General features: G+C 35.8%; 1 protein-coding gene across 1 annotated transcript in view; it reads left to right on the forward strand.

The window, feature by feature from the left end:
* The window catches only part of LOC150102982 (aconitate hydratase, mitochondrial-like), a 451,613-nt gene that overhangs the window by 77,850 nt on the left and 357,468 nt on the right, over window positions 1-16,295 (forward strand). The window contains exon 7 of the mRNA XM_090398314.1: window positions 12,654-12,746. Coding sequence (XP_090254440.1) covers window positions 12,654-12,746 — 93 coding nt within the window. The remainder of the gene's footprint in view (window positions 1-12,653; window positions 12,747-16,295) is intronic.

Genomic DNA, 16,295 nt, shown 5'->3' on the forward strand with positions numbered 1-16,295 from the left:
CTGACTCTAACACATCAGACATATTGAATACTCTACCGGAGGAAACGATGACACTGGCCATCCATACTTTACCAAAACAATTGATAAATATAAATATGACAAAGTTAAGCCCTCAACCTCCCGAAAACCAGACAAGTCTATAAAACCAAAACAATGAGAAAATTTGTACAATGGAACTGTCGTGGATTTCACCAGAATATCGATGATATCAAGATTTTGTTGCAGAAACACAAACCTTTCTGTTTCTGTCTACAGGAAACATACTCATGACCCAGTGAAGACCCTACCTTTAGGAATTTCACTGTTGTATGCAATAATAGAACTGGAAGTGGTCATGCTCATGGAGGAGTAGCTATCCTAGTGGGCAGTCATATTCCTTTCCATCAGGTCCAACTTAATACTTCTCTCTACTTCTCTGGAAGAAGTAGAGATTTGCTTCTTCTCCTTGGGATTTGTTATTACAGTATGTTCAATTTATTTACAACCAAGTGCTGAGTTAAATGAAATTGATCTTGATAACCTTATCTCGCAACTGCCTGAACCCCATACTTTTGATGGGCGACTTTAATGGTCACAATACTCTGTGGGGTAGTGCCAACACTAATAGATGAGGTCGAATCATTGAAAGAATTCTTGATAATAATAACCTCTCCCTTTTAAATAATGAACTCAATACTTTCTTCCATATGCATACCCATTCATATTCTGCAATTGATCTTACAATCTGCTCCCCCTCCATTCTTACAATGATCATGTGGGACGTTGAAGAGAACATATATGGAAGCGAACATATATGGGAACATATATGAAGAGAACATATATGGGAAATGGACCAAGCTGACTGGAACACTTTCTCTCATCTTGCAAAATTTAATGTTGATGCCATCAGTCAAATACCTATCAATGAAGCTGTAAAATATATAACAGAGTGCACTGTCCAGGCAGCAACAGCCTTCATCCCCAAAACATCTCTGTTTCCACTCTATCCAAAGCTTTGGTGGAACCCAGAATGTCAGACAACCAAAAAAGATTAACACAGAGCATGGGATATATTCGTAGATATCCCACCACATCAAACCTTATAGCTTTCAATCGTGCTCGAACCAAAGCACGCTATGTGAGGCGTCAGAGTCAAAAACAATAATGGATCCAATTTACTACATCAATTAATCAAATGACCAGTCCAAAAATTGTATGGGATAAAATCTGGAAAATGAAAGGCAGATATAGAACACATTGTTTGTCTACCTTAGATCATAATGGAGGTGTTTTTGCTGATCCCAAAGCCATTGCAGACACTCTGGGAGAAAATTTTGCCAGAATCTCAACAACAGCTTCATATCCTCCTGAATTTTTAATTCTGAAAGAACAGTAAGAGAAACAAAGGCTAAATTTTTCTACCAATGTTCTTGAGCCATACAATCAGCCATTTGTTAAGGAGGAACTAAAAAGAGCTCTCATACTATCTCACCCTAGTGCAGTAGGGCCTGATGACATCCATTATGAAATGATAAAACATCTACCATCATCTTCTATTGTATAGTAAGAGGAGTTCTCTTACTATACAATAGAATGCTTGTAGAGGAAGGAGGAAGAGTTTCCAAATTCTTGGAATAAATCAATTGTCGTTGCTATCCTAAAACCAGGAAAAGATCCAACACAAGTAAATAAATATCGACCCATTGCTCTGACCAGCTGTCTTTCTAAGATACTAGAGAAAATGGTTAATGCCAGACTTCTGTGGTATTTAGAAAGCAACAATCTTCTCTCCAATACACATTGTGTATTGGAGAGAAGGTTCTGTAGACATCGCTCAACTTTAGACCATTTGGTTCATTTAGAAACTTGTATAAAAGATGCATTTCTGAAGCAAGAACACCTTGTTTTAGTTTTTTTTTTTTTTGACATTGAAAAAGCTTATGACACAGCCTGGAGATATGCCATATTAAAAGACCTCTATAACCTGGATCTTAAAGGACATCTTCCTGTATTTATTAAAAAATTTCTTGCCGGGCGAATTTTCCAAGTCAGAGTGGAAAATTCTTGATCATATCATCAAGAAAAGGTGTTCCTCAAGGCTTTGTCTTAAGTGTGACATTTTTACTGTTAAAATTAACTGAATCACTGTTCAGCTTCCTCCCACTGTAGACAATGCTCTATATGTTGATGATTTCACAATTTACTGCCACTCCTGTAACATGAGGGTAATTGAAAGACAACTTCAGCAAGCAATTGATAATGTTTCTCTGTGAGCTCTTAGTAATGGGTTTAGGTTTTCAACAGAAAAAAGTGTCTGTGTACACTTCTGTCGGAAATGCACGCTCTTCACCTAGATCCTGAATTAAGAATGACACGCACTATTATTCCAGTAGCTACAGAAGCCAAATTCTTGGAACTGATCTTTGACAGTAAACTTGCATTTCTAGCACAGATTCGTCAACTAAGAGAAAAGTGCAAGAGAGCATTGAACCTTCTTTGCACTCTATCCTCTACTGAGTGGGGTGCTGATCAGGTTTCATTGCTCCATCTTTATCATGCACTTATACGTTGAAAGCTGGATTATGGGTCTCAAGTCTATGGTTCTGCAATGGTTGGATTCCATCCATCATCAGGGTATATGGATAATTACTGGTGCCTTTCACACATCACCCACTCAGAGTCTTTATGTTGAAGTAAATGAAGCAGCTCTATCACTTCGACAGAAACAGTTGTCTCTTAATTATGCCCTAAAGATAGTCTCCCAGATCATCCTACATGGACTAATCTCTTTTCTCTTCACTGGGAAGCTGAATACCACACATTTCAAACTGCCATACGTCTTTTTGGTATGCGTATTAAAGAGACTATGCAAGCTCTTGGTATAAATGTTGACAACATTGCGTACACTAAACATAACAGCATCCTTCCATGGCAGGTTTGCACACCATCCTGCAACCCTCTCACTTTATCAGCTATAGAAATCTCATACTCCATCATCTGTCTGCCTCCAATTGTTTAATGCACACTCTGATTTTTTGCCTATTTATTGTGATGGTTCAAGAACTAATACCTCTGTTGGCTGTGCTGCTGTGTTTGCTGACATTACTATCTCCAACCATATCCCACCTGATTGCAGTAATTATACAGCAGAGTTACATGCCATTCAACTTGCACTTCTTCATATAAAAGAAAACTGCTACCAAAAGTGACTCATTGAGCTCTTTACAGGCTATCTCGTCTCCTATGCATAATCCACATCCAGTACTTTATGAGGTGTTACACCTGTTTCACAAAATGAAAATCCTTAATTTTGATGTTCAGTTGTGCTGGATTCCCAGCCACATTAGAATTGAGGGAAATGAGACTTCAGAAGCAGCTGCTAAATCAGCTCAAACTTTCTCCCCGTACTGTTTGACAATACCTTATACAGACTACAGACAGTTTATACGATCAAAGCTAATTGCTCAATGGCAGTCATCATGGCAGGAATTAACAAACAAATTATATAACCTTAAACCTGAAATCAAGCATTGGCATTGTAGTCTGCGAATAAAGAAAAGAGAGGAAGTTGTTCTCACTAGGCTCTGCATAGGTAACCATCATCATACACATTTACTGAGAGCTAATGACCCTCCCATGTGTGAAAAATGCAATACACATCTCACTATTTATCATATACTATTAGAGTGCCAGCACATTGCACGAGAGAGGAATGAAATTTTTGCCTACCTGACAGACCATATACACTCAGGCAGATGCCGACAGACTCCGGCAGATTGCACGATGTGTTTAATTTTTTACAAAGAATTAATTTATACAAACGCATTTACACAAACACACTGTAATTTTGTTTATATGTAAATACTGTATTGCTTCACTTAACTTTTTTACGTATATGTGCAGGAGTTGAGTACTAATGTATATATTATTCTTTAGGTTAATTTCTGACCAATCATGTATTTCTGTAGCCTTGTTACCTTGTTGTAATTTTATTAATATGCAAATACCACACTGCTAAACTTAATTTTTATGCATACATAATGTATAATAATTCCTCTTTAACTCTATGTATTACTGTAATAACATTCGTTGTAATCTTATTATAGTAATTTTATATGTAGATACTGCATTGCCCAGCTTAACTTTTGTGCATACATATTATTTACTAATTTTTTTGACTACTTATGTATTGCTGTAAGACACCTTGTATATTTGTGTAACCTTCTGGTAATTTTGTTTATATGTAGATACCACATTGCCAAATTTTATTTTCATGCATGTTATGTAATAATTCTTTTTGCCTATTTATGTATGGCTGTAAAAACATCTGTTATAATTTTTGAATTTTAATGATTTTTGAATATCCAGTATTCACAATATTCAGCTTACTTGATATATATACTTTGTTTATTATAAGGTAAAACAAAACGAATTTTTGCTGGATGCATTAATGTCCTTTAGCATACCCAATCAGTACTCATAAATTTTTCAATTCCTGGGTTCTCACATTATACTAATCAACAATTCCTGGGAATTAGAAAACCATGCTGTTAACAAGTCATACAGCAAGAATTGTGGTATAAGACCAAAATATAAGATTTTAGTCTTCGTGTAGCAAAGTAATAATGGTTCATCATCAAATTCCTACCATGTACCCTCAAGGGATGTACAGGATATGATAGTACTACATGAAAAATTTACATCATTACTAACTTCCTATCTACAATTTTCCTCCAAATCAGTCTGTTACTTGTCAAGACCCCAACATTATCAGATCTTATATTTCTATCGTCTAAGGCACTTTGTACTGTATCAATCCATCTATACCTTGGTCTTCCTCTGGGTCGTTTTGCTGCCAACTTGGCAGAGAACACTTGTTTTGCTAATCTTTCCTCACCTATGCTGTTTAAGTGACCATACCACCTGAGATTAGCTCTGCTAACACATTCCTGGTGTCAAGTTCTTTCCTAATATCCTTGTTTTTAACATGATATTGCCATTGATGCCATCTGTTCACACTTCTAATCTCTCTCAGGACTCTCATATCTGCAGTCTCTAGTCTTTGGTCAAGTGTTTTACTTCTGAACCAGCTCTCAGATCCATAAGTTAAAACTGGTTTGAACACTGTCTTGTATACAGCTAATTTAGTGTTCCGACTAATTTCTCTCTTATTCCATATGAATTTATTCAATTGACTTCCTACCATACCAGCTTTGTTGATTATGTTGTCTATTTCTATATTTAATTTACCATCTTCACTAAAAATCGTGCCTAAGTAACTGAAATGTTTTACTTGTTCCACAGGTTCTCCGTTCACAACACAGTTTATATTTTCAATGATCCTACCTATTTTGATTGTCTTTGTCTTTTTATTGCTGACCTTCATACCATATCTATTACAACAGTTTATTCAATTTAGTTAGGGAATCTTGCAAACTTGTAGCAGATTTATTTAGAAGTATAACATCATCTGCATAAAGCAAAGAGCTGACATTAACATCTCCAATTCTGATATCATATTTAATACCACTTTCCTTCATAATGGGATCCATATAGATAACGAACAACAGAGGGGATAATGTACATCCTTGTCTCACACCAGATTAACATTAAACTATCTTCCTGTACTTCCTTCAATTCTAACTGCTGACTTACATCTCAAATAAAGATGAAGTATTGCTTGATATAATGCCCCATTGACACCATATAACTATAGCATATTGAATAGCTTCTCTCTTGGCACCTTGTCATATGCCTTTTCCAGATCGACAAAACTTAAATATAGATCTTTGTTATATTCCCATGCTTTCTCAGCTATTTGTTGTAGAGTAAAGATCTGATCCTGACAGCCTCTATTTGGCCTAAATCCAGGCTGTTCTTCACGAAGCTTTTCTTCCACAATTCTTATCAACCTTTTCTCATGTAAACTGGCATAAATCTTGCCAGTTTACTTGAGAAACTCCTCAGTAGGGAAATGCCTCTGTAATTCTCACATTCAGTTTTATTTCCCTTTTTATATGTGGATACTATGAGAGCTCTACTCCAATCATCAGGAATTCGTCCCTCTGTCCAGGCTTTCTGAACTATGCAGTGCAGCCACTGTAAGATTTTTATATAGTTCGCCCACCAATTAGAGATCCTTCGACACTTCTGCACATGTCAGAAAAAGGAGAATCTATTCCGATAATAGGGTAATCAGTCCGTATTGTGGGATGAGTTGGTTATTATTACAGGTTGGAAAATTAACTTCTCTTTTATGATTATTGTAGTTAACTATGTTGCTTGTATAACAGTTCGGAAATTTTACCTATAAAGCACGTAATTTCGCGTGTTGGCGACCAATTCGTACGTCCATCATTTCTTTCTTACCTTCAGCATGAGTCGACTATTCTTGGCAAGATGCCAAACAGAGACCTACAAATGGTGGCGAAGTATACCACCATACGTCAGCATTTCTGGTCGAATATCATCTACTCCTGCTGCTTTTCTACATTTCAAGCTTTTGATGGCTTTTTCTATTTCAAGTATGGATATGTCTATCTGACTGTATGCCTGTTGAGTGTTTTTTACAACTGTGCTATGACTGCTTGTTTCATTTAGCAGTTTTTCGAAGTAATTACTCCATACTTCAAGGATATCGTTTTCTCCCATTTTCATGTCACCTTTATCATCTCTAACTCCTTTTACAGCATTCTTTCCTCCATTTCTAAGCTACTTCAACAACCTCTAGAATATTTTGCCACCTTCTTGATATTTATTTTCTATATTCTTGCCAAAGTCCTCCCATGACTTTTGTTTAGCAAGTTTTACACAGTGTTTAGCATTCTTGCATTTGTCTCTGTATTCTCTAAGATCACAAGCTGACTTATTTGCCAGGAACTTTTGATATGTTTTCTTCTTTTCCTTCACCTCCTCTTTAACTTCCTGTGTCCACCATGGAGTTCTAATTTTTCTATCCTTGCAGACAACTTCACCACATTCCTCTCTAGCTGAATCAATCCGCGTTTTCTTCAAGGCTTGCAACTGAATCTCCAAGGTTTGATTCCTATTCTCAAACTCTTTCATTTTTTCTTCAATAATCTTTATTTTATGTAATTTAGTCTACAGTTCACATCTGAGAGCTGCTCAACTTTTATTCGCTTTAAAACTTTCTTACATGTTATTCTTTTCAATATGAAATTCAATTTTATCCTGCTCAAGACTTAAATAGTGATCGCTTCTAATTTCAAATCCTCTATACACTCTGGTGTCCTGCACCAGGGATAAAACATCACTATCAACAATAACATAGTCAATGAGACTTTTCTTATTCCTTGCCTCTTCTCTCCATGTGAATTTGTGCACATTTTTATGTTGGAACATGGTGTTAGTAATAACCAGTCCATGTCCTGAGCAGAAATCCAACAGATATTTGCCATTAGTATTAGCTTTGCTCTTTCCTCCAAATTTTCCCAAAATATTTTTGTATGTCTCACAATCATTTCCTACTCTGCTATTTAGATCCCCAACAAGGACCAACTTTTCATTTTTCATTGTGTCAGTTGCTTTTTCTAAAGCCTCAAAAAATTCCTCCACTTCTACCTTAGTAGAACCTTCTGTGGGACCATAGGCACAAATAAGTCTCATTGTCCAGTTCCCCATTCTCATATTTGCCCACATCACTCTACTTGAGACTATTTGCCTTTTTCTTTGCCATTCAGGCAAAGAAAATGGTAGGCAGTCTCATGATCCGAGAGGCCTGTTTCTCCAAAATTGTTAAAATTGATGTGTTGTTTGTGTTGTTTTTTATGGATAGGCATTGTATGTCCAGTTTCCCCAATGTAAGGTAAGTTGCAGGTTGTTAGCCTGTAACTTACCATCGTTGTAACTTAACATCGTTGTTTTTCTATATTTTTACATCTTTAAACTCTCTGGGGCCCGTTCCCCTTTTCAGACTCTGACGATATTTGTTTGTTTCAGCTGTGCCAGTCAGAGCCTAAGGACAGAAAATTCTTGTCCTAAGAAGGTTTCCCAGAATTTAAGTGTTATAACCTTGTTAAAAGAATTAAGTAGCTTTAGAAATCTTAGCATGCAGTCATGGCCAAAATCCTCTTAGCTCCCTTATGCATAGGTCCGTAATTTTGTGAGTGGTAAAATCAGTCTCATGCTCAGACAAAACTCAGGCTTACATAGAAAAACATATTTATTAAATGACTAAAGAGATTACAATTAAGTGTAACATGTCAAAGGCAAATCATTGAAATCAAATCTTATTTGATTTCAATGATTTGTTATTTGCTTAACTAAATCGCTAGTTAAGCAAATAAGAAATATTCAAATTGACAAATATACTATTCACATTCCATGGGTGAATTAGGTTCACACATAGCACAAAATATAAGAACAATTTGTAAACTAAACTTTGTCATTTTGACCCCTTTACATTAAATTAGGAACTGCACAATCTTAAGTTCTCAGACTACCAGCCCAACACAGTCACTAAATCGCTGAGCACAAAGTTACTTTAAAGTTCCTTTTCTTCCTAGTCAGAATCTTGTTCCTTCTTTCCTCTAAAGTTAATTATTGCATAGGTAAAAAAGTTTCAGTACTTTACCACTTGACGTGAAGATGTCGTGGTTCTTTCATCTGTCCTTTGTGATTGGATATCTTTCTGCTACAGTAGATTGCCACCACGTGGAAGTCACATGTTCGTTACGAAATGGCCACTTTTCTTTGCTGGACACTCATTCATCTCATGGGTTGCTGTCGCTAGCTCGACTTCCATCAAAAGGAATCCTTTACTGTCTCACATCGGCAAAAGCTTTACTGATGGCCCAGTTTGGAGAACTGCCGTCATCTCGCATGTAGCCTTGTCCGACTTGCGTTAGTCAGCAACGGGAAAAGGTTGAAGCTCTCTGTGGTCAAGCTTCCTTCCGGTCATCAGCATCGCTGGTCCGCATGAGAAAACAGGAACAGAAAAAACGGGGGGGTTCAAACACGCGTGAATTCGTATTTATCCTCTGTCACAGCGCCCTCTTTCCACATTTGAATTTTATTCACGGTGCCTCCCTATTCGCTCTTACAAAGTGGCGTCACATTTCTGCTCCTCGATGAGTACTCTTTTCATGGAACACGAATTCCGTTCGCTTTCCATGACGGTGGTCAGCTTGCAACCATTGGACTCTTGTTATCACTTAGATACACGTTTTTGTATAGAGCATAATTAAACATTAACATTTTAAACAATATATTTATGTTTAGACATACAATCTTCTATTTTTACTTCTTACTAAGGTAAAAATGGGACATGTTCTCTCATATATGCTTACTTTGCTAATAGTACAAGTATTTTATTACTTATTATTGTGTTCTTGTTAAATCTTGAATGAATGATTCTTTTGTTGAAGAGTCCTCATTCAAGATCTAACAAGGGCAAGGTGCAATAGATGCAATAAATTCCAGGGTGTACCAATGGGAAAAGAGGATTCTTTGATGAGTTGGATATGTTTTTTAATTTTAAAGGTGGTTTTAAAGCATAACATTCGACAAAGATGATTTATTATTCAGTTTTGATGTTTCTGCCCTTTTCACAAATCACCCAATCAGTGACAATCCTTCTCCTTCAGAACAGATTTCTGTCCGACATTATGGCTCTTTGTCCACGTACTACTTTCCAGTTACTTCATGTGGTAAAATAAATTTTACCTACAAAAAGAAGGTATGGCCACTATCCCCCCCCCACCACCAATTGCTAACTTTTATATGGAAGCTTTTGAGCATTGTCCTCTAGATTCCTTTACTTTAAAACCTACAGTTTGGCTTAGATATGTTGCCGATGTTTTTTTTGTTTTCTGGCCACACAGCCACCAAATGTTAAGCACATTCCTTAGCCACCTGAACAAACAACATGAACGCATTCAATTTACTACTGAAATTGAAAATCAGAACTTGCTTCCTTTACTGGATACACTGGTCACACGTCTTCCCTCAGGCAGTCTGTCCTTCACTGTTTACCGCAAGCTTACGCATACCAGCCAATATATACATGCAACAACTCATATCACCACCCTTTTCAAAAACTTGGAGTCATTAACACCCTCAAAAACAGAGCTATAACAATTTGCTCTAATGAACAAGCTCTTAAACAATAATTAAAAATTATTAGCAATACACTTATAAATAATTGCCATAGCAAAACTTCTTGTGTAGCGGCTTAAGTGCTGTGAGGACATTATGTTGGAGGTTTAATGGATTTTTTTTACAACACTCAAAAAGAATTAAATTAGAATTTAATGCTTCCTATATTTCGTCCTAGTCACTAGGACATCTACGGGGATTACAAAAACAATTACTGTAACATGCACACAAAAACTTACAATACTAAGCCCAACCACGTCGGTGACACTAAAGTCCTATCTAGGTGGAGCGCCCTCTAAGGGCTGTAGTAGGTGGCCTGGAATGTAAGGTGGGACTTCTGGTGATGAGTGTTTCCCAAATCTTCGGAAGCTTAATGCAACCGTATTTGTTAAGATTTGGTTGGTTTCTGAGAGCTGCTGCTGCTTCTAAGAAAAGTCTCTCTTTCTTGAATTTGCTGTGGTGGAGCATGGTGGTTTTCTTCCATGATACTCTGTGGGTGGTGTACTAAGTTTTTGTGTGCATGTTACAGTAATTGTTTTTGTAATCCCCGTAGATGTCCTAGTGACTAGAATGAAATATAGGAAGCATTAAATTCTAATTTAATTCTTTTTGAGTGTTGTATAAAAAAAAATCCATTAAACCTCCAACATAATGCCATAGCAAAAATTGTATTAATGAAGTTATTCATAAAAATGATATAGATTATTTTACAGTAAAACCATAGCTATCCCATACATTAAAGGGTTATCAGAAAAAATTAATAGAATTCTACACCACTGTAATCTTAATGCCACTTTTAAACCACCTTTAAAATTAAAAAGCATATTCAACTCCTCATGGTTAGCCTAGTGGCTGTGCACTTCGCAACCATATGCCCTGGGAAGGAGTGTCCTAGGTTTGATTCCTGTTGGTGACGTGAGGAGCTGAAGGATTTTCCTCAGCCATAGGCAAGTTAGCCGGTCTTGGGCGTGGACAGTAGGGTTTTTTCCCCCAGTTTATCCTGGGGTTTTTCAGCCTGAAAGCAGGCAAACTAGCCTTGAGAACTCAACACTACAAGACATAGGATACACTGGGGAGTAGGGCTTGACCACCTTATCCTGTGAACGGTTTTAGATCTGATGATTAATAAACCCGCGACACCGCAAGCTAAAAGAGGGTAAAGGGAAGATGAGATTCAACTCCTCTAAGGATACCCCCCCCCCCCCATTGGCACACCCTGAGTTTATTGCACCTGTAACTTACCTTATATTGGAGAAATTGGACTTACAATCCCTATCCATTTAAAAAAAAAAAAAACCATTAAATTTAACAATTTTGGAGAAGCAGGCCTCTCAGATTATGCTCTTAACACTCTACACCAAATTGATTGGAAAAATCCTTCTTCTTTACATCATACATAAACCTGGTATGAATTTTGAAGAAGCCTGTGAAATTTTGATTAACCACTCTAATTTTAACAATAACGGTGGCATAAAAATCTCAAGAATTTGGATGGCACACATTCTTCGTTTTGTTCGTTTTCCACTTTGTTTTACAGTAAACTCTGACTTTAGGACTCTAAGCAATCATTCAGCTTTTATTGGCCACCATCCATATACTGGCTTCTTGTAATTTATTTTATTTTTGCATGTGAACATGTTGCTCCCCAACTTAATATTTAATTTTGTAACCTAATAGATAATAATAACAGGACTCTAGCTTTTGATGTAGTGAGGTTTTTGCCAGAGGTCAGTCCGAAAGTTTTAATGGTTGATCAATAACTTTAGCATACCATGTAGATTGTAGTGCAACTTGTTTCTTTGCATATATGTGTATACTCCAGATGATGACCTTAATGTGAAGGTCGAAACATCGAGTGTTTATTTTGGTTTATATTAAACTAAAGTTTTACTCTAATGCAGTAGGTGTTTCCATAATTTTCAAGATGTTTTCTGATCACCATGTAAGCATTGAGGGAAAGCATTTTCAGTTATCTTCATGTTCAATATAGTTGCCTGAAATGTCTGCAGTTTTCAAGTTGCATGCATTATCGACTTTTGAGGATGTCTGTGGGTACTAAAAGTTTATCCAGGTTCATTGATTTTTGTATGATCAACCTTTTCCCATCAACTTCTAATACCAGAAATAAATCAAAGATGATGCTTACATATTTCTTTCTGAACAACAGTTCACAGATTTTGATTTTGGATCTGCTACTAAGTTGCCATTGTGCTGATGGCAACATGTTTTTTGGTTATCAAACTAGCATACAAAAACAGCACTGCCAAAATATTACCATTGGGAGATATTATTTTAAAGATATGAATTACTTCTTTGGATCTTTAAATTTTTGCAATGTGATTATACTTATAACCCAGTATTGTCTTTACTGTAATCCCCTGATACCAAAATAGTTCTAAATTTATTTCATGAATTTAAGTAGGCTATTTAAAAAAAAGAAAAAAAAGAAAAGCAGTTTTCAGTTCTTCCAAGAAGGAAATTAATATAATAGATATTTTTTATGCATTTGCTTGATTTCTTAATGCACTTAATGAAATGACATGAACATATTCATGTAGGATATCAATAAAGAAGTGTATGCATTCTTGAAAACAGCAGCAGCAAAATACGGCGTTGGATTTTGGAAACCTGGGAGTGGAATCATTCATCAAGTATGAAGGTTTTTTCACATTGCTTTTCTTTATTTTGAATAATAGGTATACCAATCATTACAGCAATAAGTGTATATTTATTATCTATTTTTATAACATACTAAGTTGATAAAGCATAAATTTTTTTAATGTATAATTTATTTGGTTATAATAACTGAAATTCATTATTTCCTACTTTGTTGTGTAATTATATGGACTGGCTGCAGTTCTTCAGTTGTTTGCTGATGATTCAAAGTTGGGAAGAATTATAAGTAGCACTGCTGATGTTAATTCCCTTAAAGGAGATTTGAATAGACTTTTGAATTGGACAAAGGAGTGGGGGGTTGTAGTTCTAATATCAATGAGTGCAAGATGTTGCATTTTGTAGTGGAAATATAAGGCTGTGTACTATATCAATGGTGCCATACTGCCCAAAGTAGATGAGATTAGAGATTTGGGAGTGTTAGCAATATGGAGATTTGGGAGTATTAGCAATATGCGTTCTAAACTTCAGTAGACACTGAAGTTTAGAGCACATATTGCTAATGTTGCAAAGACTGCATATTGTAGTGGTGCTATAATAAGAATTACTCTAACATGTAGGGATAAGGAAGTGGTTCTGCCACTGTATAAAGCACTGGTCAGACCACACTAGGACTATTGTGCTCAAATCTGGTCACCTGGTTTTCAGTGTGATGTGGAGACATTGGATAGTGTCCAGAAGCAAGTGACTAAAACAATGTCAGGACTTTGGACTGCTGGCTATGGAGAGAGAGGTTGAAAAAACGTGGATTGCAGAATTTAGTGGATAGGAGGAAAAGTGGTGATATGATAGAGACATTTAAGTTAGTGAGAGGATTTTATCGGATTAATCCGGTTGAGATTATAAAAAGGTTAGAAGGTGAGAGGGGAAAAACCAGAGGTCATTCCTCTAAGTTATATATCAGGTCATCCCAAAAGTAATGTAGTTTTTTCTTGTTCAAATGTGTCCCAGCTTGTCCAAACATGAATTTTTAAAGCTTTATTAGTACTGCTAAGCTGAGGTGGCCTCATTCTAAGGAATTTCACTTTGCAAGAACATCATACATAAGTTATTATTTAAATAACCCTTTATTATTATGGAGGTCACTGAAGAGCACATCATGCTTTGAGTTCAGAGAAGACAGCAGTGCTACTTACACTGTAAAAAAAAATGTGCATGAAGCGTAGGGCAATAATGTTTTGAATGTGTGAAAGTGCCAGTGATGGTTCCAAAAATTTCGACAAAGGGATTTTAGCTTGAAAGACTCCCCCCCCCCCCCTCCAGCATATTATTGAGAGAAACAGTGCTCTGGGAACCATGTTTTTTTCGATAATGATATGCTGGAAGCTGCTATTGCAAGATATGTCAATGCAACTGTTGAAGATTTAGCAAAAGATCATAATTCATTGTCATTGACCATCCATCACCATTTGCAAGAGCTTGGAATAGTGTCTAAGCTCGGCAAGTGGGTTCCTCACGAACTGACAAACAACAATTGAAGATAGTGCGTCATCATCTGCACTGCTGTTCATTCTCGAGAGGTTCAGTCTCCATTTTTGAATTGTGTAGTCATGAGTGATGAAAAGTGAATACTTTACAAGAATGTTAAGCACCGAAGGCATTAGTTCCTTCAGGGGAACAGGCTAAACCTCAGCCGAAGCAAAACCTTCACCCCCTCAGAAGGTTTTGTTGAGTGTTTAGTGGGATATAGTTGGTATTATACACTCTGAACTCTTGCCACAAAACCAAACAATCACAGCTGAAGTATACTGTGAATAACTCTATCGGGTGATTGAAAAACTGGAAGAAAAGAGGTATTCTCTGGTCATTCGAAAGGGTGTTGTTTTTCATCATGATAATGCAAGCCCTCATAGTGTAAGAATCTCCTGTACCAAGATTGAGGAACTCAGCTAGGAAAAGCTTCCACATCCTTCATATTCTCTTGATCTTGCATCTTCAGATTATCACTTATTTCAAAATTTGCAACATTTCATTAATGAAAAACAATAAGATATATTAGAGGCTCTGAAATTGAGCCTATGCAACTTCTTTGCCTCCAAACCTACCGAATTTTATAGAAATGGCATTATGGAGCTTTCACAATGTATGGAGAGCATTATTGATTCAAATGGAGAATATATATACTTGATTAAATTAGCAAGTGATTTAGCTTTTATATCCTTTCAACACTTAATGCTAAAAATGACATTACTTTTGGGATGACCTGATAAGAGTGTGGTGAAGAGGGGTGTGAGGAGTAGATTTTTTACATGGAGAATTGTCAGTGAATGGAACACATAACGAGAATGTGTTGTTAATGCAAGGAGTGTTAAGGACTTTAAGATTCAGTATGATAAATATGTTGTCAGGTTAATGAACCTACCATGATGAGTGTGCCAACTCCATGGAAGGTGCAATAATAATATTTAACATTCGTTATGAAAAAAAACTTCCGGAGACTACTGACAGGTTTGAGTAATAATTTTAAACAGTTTGTGATATTTTAACATTCATCTCAAGGTCGTCATCTAATATATATGTATGAATGCAAGCTAGATTAAATCTCACTGTGGCACACTTTAAAACAGCTGATTAGTTAGCCAACCGTTTACCTGGCTGCTGTCAGAGGGCAGGAAGAATAAGTTTGAATAATGAAATTAATTACAACTAGTTAGGAGAATAAATTGCATGTCTTAAGTACAGTGATATCAAAATAGCTTGAAATTTATTTCATGAATGGAAAAAAGAATTAAAACAGAAGATAAAGATATTTAAGCTTCAGTAATTATAAGTAGATTATTTTTAAAAAGCAGTTTTTCAATTCTTCCAAGAAAGAAATTAATGCAATAAATATTTTTATATGCATTTGCATATAAAATCTAGAATATCTCCATAACAATAGAGAGATTCTAGATATCTGGAGTAATTATAATTGCCTTGAAGAATTCATAAATAAAGCAAGAGAACAGTGGTAAAAAATCAAGTAAAATGCAGTCAGTAGTAATGTGGTATCCTGCAATAGCTGGAAAACTTTCCTGATGTGATGATAAAAAAATACAGAAGTTGTTAGGTAGGTTTAGCTGTATACTTTTATTTTTAGTTTGAAACATAGACATTCTGCAGCTTCTTAGAGATTGAGAATTCATTAAGAATCTAGGATCTAACAATGGAGCAATTTCTGGTCTAGTCTTAACTTCATATATACTATAAACATAATTTAGATAAAAAGCAAAGTTAATAATAGTAGTCAGTACCTAGGGGATTTCTATTCAGAACATGGACTATCCATTAGTAACACCAAGTTACATCATGAAAATGGGCTTAGATTAACATTAAAAGAAACAAGTCGAATCAGATATTTCAAGAAAATTATCTTTTCAGATAATCAAGAAAAGTCTAATCAGATATTTCACTGTTGTCAGTGATATCTTCATATTGATTCAGAATGCAAGAGAAAAGAATTTCAAATAGTAATTAAAACTCAATTAAAAAGATGAGTGTAATATTGAAAAGAAGAATATGTAAGAAAGTTCTAAAAAGAAAAAAAG

Source organism: Typopeltis vanoorti, chromosome 9 (genome assembly GCF_054136105.1).
Source record: "Typopeltis vanoorti isolate ZY-2024b chromosome 9, IOZ_Tvanoo_1.0, whole genome shotgun sequence".
NCBI classification, from domain to species: Eukaryota; Metazoa; Arthropoda; class Arachnida; order Uropygi; family Thelyphonidae; genus Typopeltis; species Typopeltis vanoorti.